Source organism: Lagenorhynchus albirostris, chromosome 13 (genome assembly GCF_949774975.1).
Source record: "Lagenorhynchus albirostris chromosome 13, mLagAlb1.1, whole genome shotgun sequence".
Taxonomy (NCBI): domain Eukaryota; kingdom Metazoa; phylum Chordata; class Mammalia; order Artiodactyla; family Delphinidae; genus Lagenorhynchus; species Lagenorhynchus albirostris.
The window spans coordinates 25,147,611-25,160,296 of NC_083107.1; the positions used below are offsets into that span (position 1 = coordinate 25,147,611).

Consider the following 12,686-nt stretch of genomic DNA (forward strand, 5'->3'; position numbering starts at 1 on the left):
AAGTAAGGGCTTTACATCCTGAATGTGAAACACATATGCCTATACGGAGACTACCCAGAGTCTCTGAGGGTTCTGCTACATCACAGCCAGTAGACTGCTGGGCCAGCCGTGGTTCTTCAGTGGTGCTTGAGATCTAGGGGCTCAAAGACGGCCTAGGAAAAGTCACCTACTTTCCCGTTCCATTGGGACTGTGTTTCTGGAGTGAGAAATATCTGGGGTCAAGGCCAAGAGTTAGCTACATGCCTGTCAAGCACATATAGTCAAAATCAAAACACTCATCAACTACTCAGACGGGCCAGGAAGTACTAATATGCTCAAAAGATGACTGCACTCTTGAAAAATGCTCACGAATCACACACTGAATATTTTGAAAAATGTTAAAATTTATTAATAGTTAACATCACACAGTTAATTCAACTAGTTCTTTATTGTACATGACAACATCTTCACTAGACTGAGGGCTCAAGGATTTGAGATGATCTGCTATTGAGCACATCCCAGTGCAAGACTGAGAGGCAATGTATTTACACGGGCAAAGCAGCGTCAGCAAGGAACTGTCACCTAACTGTGGGAACACAAACATTCAAACTGCATTTTCCAGCTTTCCTTTTTGGAAACCAAGGACACATCTTAAATAGCCACACACACAGCTCTACCTTTTAGAAATGTGCAATTTCATAGATGGTGCCTAATTTTCAAGTTTAAAAGTTAAGGTTCATTTCTATTTCTTGGGCATCCTTTAATGAGACACAAATCTAGACACTGTTCCAGTACAAGTTTGATAAATGTGCAAAAATTGGGTGCTGTTGAGTTGCGTCTTTCCATTTTTCTGTTTTGATCCTCGTATCCTACTCAACATTGTTAAAAGGCCATCCCCTCTTTATTATGAAGTATTCAGGTTTAACGTGTGGGGGTGTGATCATTTTAGGGCAGAAGTGGGCTTTCAGATTCAGAATTAACTGCACTCTAAACAGCAGGGTAAGGAAGGTTTTATGTCTCCCCTCACCACCACCCCAACCCCGCACCAAGCAGTTTGAAATAAACACTTCTTGTAAAAACAGCTCAGTGTAAGGAAGTCTGTGGACAACACCTCTTGTAGAACATTTACAAAACAAATTGAAGGCGAACTTTGCTAGGAGGGCACAAATCCACCAAAAGTGTTGTCCCTGAAGTTTCGTTTGTTTGATTGTTTGTTTTGGTTCGGTTTGCTATCAACAATTAGACAATCTTTTCAACGTTTTTGGTGGCTTCCTTTGTATTGTTAGAGAGGTTTAAAATACTAATAACTGCCCTAAGGATGAAGATTTCTAAGCAGAGTCTATTTGAAAGGATTCCTGTTTCCTTTGTTAGCATCTCATGTAATATGGCTCCAGGAAAGTCCCTAGACTGAGCAGCCAGTTAGCGTGGTTTCTTCAATCCATAGGCCCAGCCTCCTTCACTCTGTCCCCAGCCACCTTCCAAGTTTCTGAGTCTGCAGGGAAAGGAGCTGGCAAGGAGCTGCTTGGCCATTCGCTCACCCTAAAGAGGCTTTCCTTCTTTTCCTGAAGATGAATGAGGTATTTCTAGGAACCAATCAGTATCTTCATCTTCCATCCTTTAACTACACTGATCTACTGATGAGACCCTGTGTATTTACAGACATAACAAATTAACATATAAATACGTTACATACAACCGACCGTTACGTACAGTGTCAAAATGAAGGAGCAGATGTACTTCATGAACTAAATAAATTTCAAATATAAATTAAAATGAAAATACAGTGTTTCCACCTCTGCAGGAAAAAATTTTTAAACAGACCAAAAAGTCTTCCCTTCCCCAAAGGTCCACTGCTTATGGATGACTTGTGAACCCACAAGGAGATGTGACAACAAGCCCACTCACAGGACTCTTAGCTTTGGTTTTGCTTGCTCAGACTCAGGATGCTTTGATTCCAGGAACAGCATCCACTGGAACCCACTAGGCAAACGCTTAAAGATGAGGTTGAAGAGGGGCTGCCACATGGCTATCCATGGGTTTCCCCTACATTACCGCCCCTCCTCCCTGCCTATGGAAGAATCAGGCTCAAGTCAGTGGAGACCTCCCAGATCTCTGAGAGGAGAAATAGCATCAGCTTCCATGCTGGGGGATGCTCTCCACCTAGAAATGTCATATTCAGGCTCCAAGGTGAAGCAACCGTAGTTTTTCATTAGTGTCCCCACCCTGTAGGGTTATACAGGGACATGGAATTTGGCCAGGGGGATTACTAAAGGTTAAATTTTTTTTCAAGTTTTAAGAGAACCCATGGTAATGGTTGTGACAAGTGGGAACAAATCCTTACTTCAAACTGTATTTATCTCAGGAGGGCTAAGCCTTGGGTACCAAACTCTACAGTGAGTAGACAGAGACAAAACCCAGTCCGATAAGGTCCTCTCTGCCAAGGAAAAGCCAAGGGGTCCGTCTCTGACACAAGGGGATCAACTTATAATTTAAAGCAGGAAAGAAGGGAAACCAGAGGAAGTCCTTCCAATTTCAGGGGCTCTACCGCTGTCCAGCCTCTCGGATGCGGCAGGCCACAGCAGTGATGAGAGCCGCCCCCTTCCCGCTGCCATCCTCTGACTCCAGGAAGGACACATCACATTTTGGAGCCAAGTCCTTCACCGTCTCATGCATGACTTTGGCAAAGCTGGAAAAGTTGGGAAGGAGACAGAAAAAATACCTTAGTCACAATTGATTTGTATCCTCAGACATGGGACCCTAAGAAGTGATGCTGGAAACCCAGGAATAATTGAGATGGGAAAGAGGATGACAGCTACCATGAATGAAACATTATGTATTGTGCTTCAGAAAACTGAAACTTGGAGAGACCAGCAACATGCCCAAATTCTATGTCACAGTGGGCAAGTGGGAAGCTAAGATTCAACTCTAGGACAAAAGTCTGAGATTCTGGCAAGCTGTGTTCTTAAAACTAAGCAGTGAAAGAGAAGTTCAACAGTCGTGGACGCCACAAGCATACCTTGCAGAAGTGTATATATAACCTGTTCATCAACTCTGGAGGGAAGGGTGAAGCGCCACATGTGTGATATTCTATTATTTTCCAGAGGTATTAACTCACATCAGACTCATATCTAACCCAAAATGTCATTAAAGGCAAAAGGAGCAGACTTAGGAGGGTGTGTTGAGAACAGAAATCAGAGATTCTTCCTGATATGGGACTAGAGGAAGAAACCGTTCGTCATCATCTCCCCACCAGAGCAGGGACAAGTTGCTCCTCCCCATCTGCAGAGCTGAGAACAGAGGCTCCTAACACCAAGCCCCAGTGCTGGTGGCTAGACTTCTGTCCCCCTTCTGACCCTCACTTGGGACTGAGGTTCCTATTTTCACAATGACACTGATCATCAACAAGAGAAACTTGGAACTTCTCAAGGTCCAGTCTTTTCACTAACTGTGTAGACTCTGGGCAAGTTTCTCAGCTCCCTGAAACAATCATGGTGACAGCAGGTGACAATTCAATCGATGAGTCTCTCCATCCTACCTCATGTCCAGGCAAGGGGCACAGCTCTATTCTTTTAACTTTTAGTTGAAGAGCTTCTAGGGGAGAGGGACTGAGGCACTTCCTAATTTTAAAACAATTTATTCAACATATGCAAGTGAGGGAAGAAAGGAGAAGAGAAATAGTGATGAGAGGAGAAAAGGGAGAAGAGATGGAGAAAGACAGGAAAAAGAGTAAAAAGAAAAGGGAATTCAGTACTTCCATACCACGGGTGAGGGTGGAAAACTTCTTCTACAGAGGGCCAGACGATAGGTATTTTGAGCTCTGTAGGTCATATGGTCTGCTGTTATAACCGAAAGCAGCCATAGACAGCACATAAACAAGTGGGTGTGGCTGTATTCCAGTAAAACTTTAGTTACAAAAACACTTGTGGCTATAATCTGCCAGCCCCTACCCTAGACTGTAGAAAAAAATCTTGATCCAGAGTTCCGGCATACATTTACTAGAATGTTGACAGGAGCACTGCTTGTAATAGTCAAAACCTAGAAATAACCCAAATATCCATCATTAGAATAAATTATAGTATAGTCATTCAGAGGTATGCTATACAGCCTTGAAAATGAATTAACTATGATTGCAGACTTCAGTGTGGATGCATCTCAAAACCATAAATGTGGTGTGAGAAAAGCCAGTCAACAAAAGAAAAGATGTCATATGGTAAATTCAAAATTAAGTAAAACTAAACAATGTAGATGCATACGTAGATATATGGAGGGGGAAAAAAGAAAGCAATAGACTTAATCACCCCAGCACTCACTCATGGTAGGGGGGAGTGAAGGGGGCAATTGGGAGGGGCTCACAGGGGGCTTCCTAGCTGGGTGGTAAAACACACACCTACTTCTAGTTATTAATCTTTAAACTATAATATATATATATTATATACACTCTTTGGAACGTCTGATAATTTGCCATAAAATAAAGAGAGAGAGAGAGAAAGGAAAGCAAGGAAAGAATGGTGAGAAAGAGGGAGAAAGATGGGCAGGAAGAGTGGAGATCAGGCACTCACTGAGGATGTAGCTTGTAGAGGGTCCCATCCACGCCCACTGTCACTTTGAGGGTGTCCAGCCCACGGTTCTCTCGTATCTTGTCCACCACGGCGGCCATGCCTGCACCACAGAGTTGGGCTGCCCGCCGCGCCACCACAGTGCACACCTCCTTGACAATGATGCTGTCATCACAGGTGCTCTCGAGCCCTAAGTGGTGCAGGATGGCACGGACCTGCAGCAGGGCCAGGCAGTCACTGGGCCAGGAGGAGACAGTGAGTGGTCAGTCACATACCTAGAGGGCATGGTGGCCTGCCACTCCGGGGCCTGGCTCCTTCATCAGAAGTGGTTCTGGGGGACCTGGCCTTCTGAGAGCTGGGGGTAAAAGCCACTGCCCCTGAGAGGTGGTTCCATTCTTAAACTCAGTTCAGGAACTAGTGCTCATCTCACTGACCCTCACAGAGAGAACACGAAGAAACAGCTCCTTATGCCACTTTGCCCAGGCAAGGTAGAGCACTGCTGCTACAAAACTGACACTCAAAACAAAAGGAAATTCACTGTCCATGTATTCCACTTATCTGGAAATATTGACAGTAAAGACAGTGATGATGCTCGTATGCGACAGTTTTCAGTTGCAAAGCCCTTTCCTGTCCAATCTCTCATTGTTCACAGGTCAGCAGAACAGGCATCACCCACCAACATTAAATGCCTGTTCTATTTCTACTCCCCCACTCTGGGTTGTCTGAAATCTACCTGTGCACTATTTATGAAACAAAGATAAATAAAACTATAAGAAGAAAATAAACAGACATGCAAACTAGAACAATATTCTATTCACTGGTGCAGATGCCCTAGGGCCCCACTCATGTACGCCAACCAGTTCCTGTTTTCCTATATGCATGAGAGTAATAATGACACAGCATTAATTTTTAAAAGGCTCTGAAATTCAGTATTCTAATTTGGAGCAGACTTCTCCACCATTAGACTGGAGGAAGAAGGCTTTGCTTTAATGAGCCGCCACAAGGCATGTTTCTGCATTGCCTGACATGCCAACCTCACTCAATCCTGGTTGCCTTATTACTGCAGCCAGCAGTTAAGAAGAACCCTTTTGCCAAGCATAAAGTGCTTTAGTGGGTTATCTTCCTCCGTGCATTCCAATTTACATTCTATGAGCAGCTATATTTCTTTCTACCTTTGAAATTGATCTAAAACCCAACAATACTTCTTTGCACAGGCTCATCCAGCTTACCATGATTTTTCATGAGAATATTATATATTTTCCCTTAAAATGCCAACTGTTCATAACGTACTTTAAAACAACACTATATAGATACAAACATGTGAGCTACTAAACTGACCTTTATGTAAGCCACACCCTGATTTTACTTGAACTGTGGAAATCCCAGCTTGTCTCTCCATGAAAAGGAGGATATACAGTCTATCCTATTCCAGGCCCTAAATTCTCACCTCTCAATCTGAGACAGGAACTTGGTTTCAAAGATTCCCCGTGTCTTGAGCCGCTCCGAGATGCGGCCACGGAAGAGCAGCCCATGTTTGGTGAAATCGATGAGGATGTTACGAACAATTTCGCCCAAGTACATGCCACTGATCATTTTCTCGAACCTGCAATGCAGGTAATGTTCATGGAGGTTAAGAAGGAAGGTGGTGGGATGTGCTGAGATACACCAGCTCCGTCACCCCCATCGCATTAGAAGGTAGAAGGCATACAAATTCCCCTTCGTGGGAAGGAAATGCTATTTGACTCACTGAGGCAGGATTCCTGGCATCCACACATACTGACTCATAACCTTCAGTAAAACGTGTCCTGAGGCCCAAGGGGTTCCCTGAGATTGACCCCATTTTGTGGTTTCATTTCCCTTCCAAGGCTTATTCCCAACTCCTCAAGAAGGAACGCACACCCAAACCCCACCACACTTCCAGAAGGGTAAGATGCTGTCTTAATCCCCTGCGTTGCTGAGAATTTAGCATGCTTTCTCTTCAGCCTAATCACTTATTGCTCAAGTAACTAGTGCCAGCTGGAGACCCCTGTTCTGGCCACTAGAACGAAACATGACTACTCAATGGCATGAGGGTCTTCTGGCTCTACCTAGTGCCTTTAAAAAGTCAATGTTCTCAGTTTCAACCAAAACCCCATCATCATTCAATCTTGTCTTACTCCAGCCTGTTTCTTTCATTAATGTTGCCTGTCTGGCTCCTGGAGGCATTTTAGCCTGTGACCTCTACTATAAACAAATATTTTGCAAAGTATATTCTGCAGAAGTATGGTCCCTGATTGATCTAGTTAGGAAACACTACGTGCAACCTCGTCCTAATGGGATCCCACCATACCAGGGGCTTTGTGATGCTGGGGCTACCCCCTTGTCCAGTATGACAGTAGAGGGTGCTATATACTGGATGGATGGAGGAGAAAGAAGTTTGCTTCTATTGCTTCCTATTCCTATCTGCCTCACCCCAGCAATGCTTCTTCACCCTGATGGCAGCTGGTGGTTCAACTGTCTGTTTTTCCTCAAGTTCCAGATCTAGGTTTTAATACTCTCTCCCACCTGTTCTCCTAGTCCTCAGGGTAGGAGCTGATTGCTACATGTACTAACTGCTCCTCAGCATCCCCTTTTTGTCTTTTCATCCCTCTAAAACCTGTGTGACCAGTTCCCTATATGATATTCTCCTTGCAACATAACTGTTGTGATTTGTTTTCCCAATTGGACTTCAAGAGCATCACAGTCCAGCAGGGGGAAAAGGACTTAACCCAGAACTTTCCAGATGTATTTGACAAGAAGCCCTTTCCAAAGAAATCTCTTCTATTAACATCTCAAGAGAATGAGTGTCCTGGGATTTGCTGTTGTGGAGGACCAGATCACTCATCACTGTTCAGCTCTGAGATGAACAGACCAGGGCCTACATACAGTCGGGTACCTACCTCTGTTTGCCAGGGTTGAGGGAAAGTTCATCCACAGCTGCATCAAATTCTGTGCGGAAGTCATCTAGGCATCCATTGTCCCCGAAGGCCCCCCACTCCATGTTGACACACATCCGCCCCTCTTCCCCTTCCACCAGCTCAACATTCCGCATCTCCTCCATGTAGCAGGCATTGCTGCCCGTGCCTGCCAATCAAGAGATGTCAGTCAGGGCCTCACTCTGCACTTGCCATCCTCCCACCCTGGGTTGTGTGTCCCCACACAGGAAGGACAGCCCGAGTCCTTACCAACAATGAGGCCAACTTCACAGTGAGGGTCTTCATAGCCACAGGTCATCATAGTCCCAACTGTGTCATTCACCACAGCAACCACATCCAGGTCAAACTCCTGAGAGCAATAGCAGATCCCAATCCACAAAGGAACCACAATATTCTCCCTTCAGACCCTTGCAAGGGAGATTTAAATGGATCTAAAACTTATAAGGCAGGGCTCATTTTCTCTGCTCAAATATCACCTCTTCAGAGACCTTCCCTGGTTATGCTGTTTAAAAGACTGCCCTTCCCCAGCCCACTCACTCTGTCCTCACCCAACTTCATCTTCCTTCATAGCTCAAGAGCACCTGACATTAGCTCATGGGATTGTTTATATAACAAGAGCGTTCTGTGGGCGTTCCTGAATCCCCAGTTGCCAAGAGCAGGGCTTGACACACAGTGTACACTCACCAACTGCTGAAGAACTAGGTTAACTCTCCCTTTGACCAACACAACTGCACTTAACACTTCCCCCAGCTCTGAACACCCAGATCACTTCGGGCCTCACGTCACGCCTCTCCCACCTCTCGCCGGTGGATGGCTTCCTTCAGCAGTGTAACCACGTCCTCACCCTCGCAGCCAGATGCCTTGAAGCCTTTAGTCCACTTGAGAAGGATGCTCTAAAAATCACACATGGGCAGGGATGTGGATATCAGAGAAGGGCTCCTGGGTCATTTTCTAGTTCACAACCTCACAGGTTATACAGATGCCCTTTAAAAACCAATCATCTCACCCACAAATTATTCTAAACCTGTTTCACCTACTAGGAGTGCCTACTATGCAACAGGTACTGGGCTAGGCACAACCCATGTGTTACAACGTTTAATCCTCACAGCACTTTCGTGGAATGTTTATCATTATCATGCCCATTTTACAGGTAACGGTAGCTCTGGAGTAACTTGCCCAAGGCCTACAGCTTGCAAGAGAGGAGGACTCACCCCCAGGCCCAGCAATTCCAATGGATGGGCTCATAAGCACCATACGATGGCCCCTGCCAAGGAACTAAGTTCTAGATGCTTGTTTCTTTCACTGGGAAAAGCAGTCTGCCCTGTACATCGTACAGAGGGGCGGGTTTGTGTCTCTAAATTTTCAAACTCTAGTACGAAGTGAACAAGTACCCTTCGCTGTGTCAAAGGGCCCTCCAGGAGCAGACACATGGCGGCTTTGAATATGGAGGACTGTTTCCTATACTGTTCCCTCATTCCCTCTTTGCTGCCATAGCCTATCAGGGAACAAGCACCAAGGACCCCCAGGCCCCCTTCCTGAGAGATCAGAACCTATAAGTGGGCTGTGTGCTCACTATCCACCCCCTTGTATTGTTTCTCCATGACTTGCTTGGTTGTTTATACCAACCAGCTTGGCATTTCATGGCCCAGGAGTTTGGTCTTACAAGTCCCGCTGTGTTCAGATCCCAGGAAATTTGGAAAAACAAAGTACAATCTCAGCAGTGGCCTGGTTTACACACCCACATCCAAACAACTATGTGCTTCTCTCCACCTGATTTTCTTGTCTACAAATTAGCTTGACGTCTCCGATGAAATTTTGTATTTGGCACTTTCAAGCGTACAGAATGTTCGAACTACATTATTGCAGGTGGTCCTTAATAATAAGACATGGAGAGGCCCCAACAGCTGAGGAGAACTGCCCGTGGCCACCAGCTAACCCAGGCAGCTTGAGGCCTCTGGACCTCAGCACCTGCTGGTTTTCCCATCAACAGGGTGATCTCAGCAGAGCAGAATCCAGCTTACAGACAACAGACAAAACCCGGCTTCTGCTTCATTTGTTCTTAGTTTTCACAGTTCTAGACTGAATACATGCTCCTTACAGAAACTTAGAACCTATGGTATAAAGTCCAATACAATGACCTGGAATTTTACAATTCAAGCACTAACAGAAACAGTTAACATGCCTTGGGAGCCACTAGATAAATATATAAACATATATACATGTTGCTATACTTGAAAAGTAAGATAGTGTCTGTTAAAAATATTTCAGTAGGAAAAGTCTGGAAGCATATACACTGGAATGTTATGTTTTTATCTTCCTATTAATCACGTTTTGTATATTTCTATATTATAGAGATTATACTTCGATTAAAAATATTTTTTTAGTCTTACCACGAGTGTTCTCCCAAATCATTGAAATTCCTTGAAAAAACTAGTTGCTGATATGAGGCAGTGAATGACTCATGATTTAACTATTTCCCACTGTTGGACAACTTGGTTTGTTTCTAATGACTGTTATAATAAGCAATGTTTCATTACATATCACATAAATATTTATACACGTTTGATAAGTCCTTTTGGTAAATTGATGCAAATGTGAAGGCTTTAAAACCCAATGCATTGACACTGAAAAAATATATGTTGAGACAAAGAAGTTGGAAAAGCTAAAAGCAATTCTGGACTAGCTAACACTGGACAAATGTTAACAGCTGTTGGGAAATACTGGATTAGGCAGGGTTTTTATTGCGGGACTTCCTAAAACCATAGGAAGTGCACGTGCTAGTGCACGTGGTGAATTTAACCCTCAGAAGGGAGGAGTAAGAGGCATTTACAAAACTCAGCTGAGCAACGTAAGGCCTCCTGTTCCAGGGACGCTGTTGGAAACGCAGGCCTTTTCCCGCCACTGGGCCAAGCCCACTGTACCTATGACTGTTCCCACCTACATGCCTTTCTCCATACTGCCAGGCCTGCCTGCCTTTCTTCCTCAGCAGCTCATTCTTCTGACCAAGTATTCCTCATGCCCTCCAGGTATGTGCTCAGATTAACATCATCCTCAGGGCTTCATCATTCCACTGCTGCCACATTCCAAAGAGCAGCTCTTGCTTTTCTGAGCTTGCTTCCTCAGTCCAGTTTGTTTGTAGGCACCTATAGCAGGAACCATGCCCTTTGTACCCTGGTAATTCCATCCACAGCATATGTCCACCTGTACCAAGCATGTAAGCTTCTAGAACACCGATCGAGACAGAGAGAAACAACTGCTTAAATAAGAGTATTCTGATATCTAACATACCAATTATCTGCCCTGAGTAAGCCTAGGCGTTGCCTACTCAGCTCTCCTAGGCTTCAACACACCCATGTCCAGAATATGTGGGAGCACCAGCTCTTCAACAACCTGCTTCATTCATCCGAGGCAAGGTGACAGGGAATGAAAAGCAAAGGTGACACTAGAGAAACACCAGGGCAGCCAAGGGAGATGGAGTGAAATGTCCTGAGCCCAAAACAGGAGCCTCAGGAGCAGCTGAGCATAATGGACAGCATGGACTCAGGTGTCAGGAAACCGGAATGAAATCATGACTTAGCCACTCCCAAGCTATATGACCTGCAAGATAGTTGGCATCTCCGCAGACATTGTTCTCCTTTCTGCAAAACGGGTATACAAACACCTACCTTATATGGTTGCTCTAAGGGTTAAATGAGATTACGCACACAGGAAGCCTAGGAGTACCTCGCATAAAATGCTTTAAAAATGTCAGTTGTTGATATTATTAGCATCATCATCATTATTCCAAAGATTGTTACCTGCTTGACCTCTATCAGCTCTGACTTGCTCATTCCCATCAACAAGCCCTTCCCCATGATTGGTCACTCATGCCCTTGTTTTCTTCCTCTCAGCTCAGCATTCTCCCCTGCTCGAAACTCTGGCTGGTTCAGAGTCAGTACAGCCCATAGGAGAGTCCTCCAGGAAGGCACTATTACCTCGTCCAGGCTGTTCTGCTGGCAGGGGAAGGAGAAGGTGAAACCCAGAGGCAGGGACACGCCCTTCATGCCCATGTACTCAAGGAAGTCGGCAATGCACTGGACGATGTGGTCAAAGAGCTGCAAGCAGAAATTGGGCTCTGAGAGGAGGAACCCTGGCCCGGGCATGCTGCCCCACCAGGGTCTGAGCACCAGCTCGAGGCCTCCACCCAGGAGAAACACCAGCTCAGGCATGCACCTAAGCAAAGGCCAGCCCAGGGCCCTAGCCCATGTAGCCCTCCCCAGGACCATGGGTGAGCAGAGAAAGCACTGTCCTCCCAGGTGAGAAGTGGGTGTCTCCTGGGGTCCCCTCCCAGAGGTGCCACCCTGCCTCACCTCATCCCCTGTGCCATGCATGACCTCCCGCGGGATAGAGTAGATCTTGTTGTGCATCTCCACTCCACGTCGCTTCCCATTCCGCACGCGCACCAGCAGGACCCGGAAATTGGTACCCCCAAGGTCCAAGGCCAGGAAGTCACCTTTCTCTGGAAAATAAGCCCAGGAAGATGGTGGGTTGGGGCTGGAGAGAGTGACAGTCTAAACACCTTCCCCTAATGGGGAGCTCTCCCAGGAGGCCCTGGACAACCTCAGGGTGACGGACTGTGAGCTCCACCTAATGATAAAGAAAATAAGATCCCCGGGGCCAGAACCCTGCTGGCTCCTTAGTGGTTCTCAAATGAATTCAAGTTGTGGGGCCCCAGGAGTCACAATGAGCTCCAGAGCTCCAGAACACAGGAAAGAAATGGTGATACAGTATACTCCAGGATATCCAGACACGCCACTTGTACTAAATCAAAGGCCACCTCACATAAGTCTCTAGAATACAGAAGGAACAACAGAGTCCAACTCTTTAAAGGAAACTGAAGGGAAATGTTTCTAGAATGAGAAAACCCTCCTTTTTAGGACAGTCACAACGCACTACGTGTGTCACACACAGTTTCCATGCAACCCTCAGGCAGCCCTAAGAGGGAGGCATTGCATTCCCCTCTATGGAGGAGAGAGATCTGGCTGTGCTCAGGGCCACACAGCCTGAAGATGGTAGAGCTGGGACCGAGTCCCAGTCTCCATCTCTGGAACCTGTACCAGCTGTACCACACTGGACTGGTCAGTGATCATTTTTCTGAATTGGGAAAAGACCTTCATTTCTTAGATTGCAAGACCTAGAGCAGGGCTCAGCAATCTTT

At 45.7% G+C, this 12,686-nt stretch overlaps 1 protein-coding gene across 4 annotated transcripts in view; it reads right to left on the reverse strand.

Annotated features, from left to right (window-relative positions):
• Positions 1–363: 363 nt before the first annotated feature.
• HK2 (hexokinase 2) overlaps positions 364–12,686 on the reverse strand; it is a 61,679-nt gene continuing 49,356 nt past the window's right edge. For 2 of the 4 annotated variants that reach the window (XM_060168634.1, XM_060168635.1), the window contains 8 exons: positions 11,839–11,987; positions 11,464–11,583; positions 8,287–8,382; positions 7,739–7,838; positions 7,454–7,637; positions 5,983–6,138; positions 4,539–4,772; positions 364–2,665 (listed from right to left, as the gene is read on the reverse strand). In XM_060168634.1, the coding sequence (XP_060024617.1) occupies positions 2,521–2,665; positions 4,539–4,772; positions 5,983–6,138; positions 7,454–7,637; positions 7,739–7,838; positions 8,287–8,382; positions 11,464–11,583; positions 11,839–11,987 (1,184 nt within the window). In that variant the 3' untranslated portion in view covers positions 364–2,520. The remainder of the gene's footprint in view (positions 2,666–4,538; positions 4,773–5,982; positions 6,139–7,453; positions 7,638–7,738; positions 7,839–8,286; positions 8,383–11,463; positions 11,584–11,838; positions 11,988–12,686) is intronic. The other 2 variants (XM_060168637.1, XM_060168636.1) reach the window with 2 other exon arrangements.